This window comes from Penaeus monodon, chromosome 23, assembly GCF_015228065.2.
Source record: "Penaeus monodon isolate SGIC_2016 chromosome 23, NSTDA_Pmon_1, whole genome shotgun sequence".
Lineage (NCBI taxonomy): Eukaryota > Metazoa > Arthropoda > Malacostraca > Decapoda > Penaeidae > Penaeus > Penaeus monodon.
In genome coordinates, this window is record NC_051408.1 from 3,128,074 (window position 1) to 3,128,356 (window position 283).

General features: G+C 43.1%; 1 protein-coding gene across 1 annotated transcript in view; it reads right to left on the reverse strand.

Annotated features, from left to right (window-relative positions):
- The window catches only part of LOC119588340, a 28,894-nt gene that overhangs the window by 1,080 nt on the left and 27,531 nt on the right, over nt 1-283 (reverse strand). The window contains exon 9 of the mRNA XM_037937027.1: nt 128-234. Coding sequence (XP_037792955.1) covers nt 128-234 — 107 coding nt within the window. The remainder of the gene's footprint in view (nt 1-127; nt 235-283) is intronic.

Consider the following 283-nt stretch of genomic DNA (forward strand, 5'->3'; position numbering starts at 1 on the left):
GTGCAGGGTAAGGCAGAAGCACGCCCACACACCTTAAATCGAATTCAATCTCACATATAAAAAAAAACAGTTGCATTAATCCTTCAACCTACAAATCGACTTTGACCTTTGACTTCGGATGACTTACCCAGCACCTGAACCTCGAAGCGGAGTCGGAGGGGTCATAGGTCACCAGATAAGACAGTAAGTTTTCCTTCCAGTAACCTACACACTGGAGTCGGTAGTCACTTACGCCTGTAAGTACATGTTGGATTAGGTATAGTCAAAGCTATGGTAAATATAT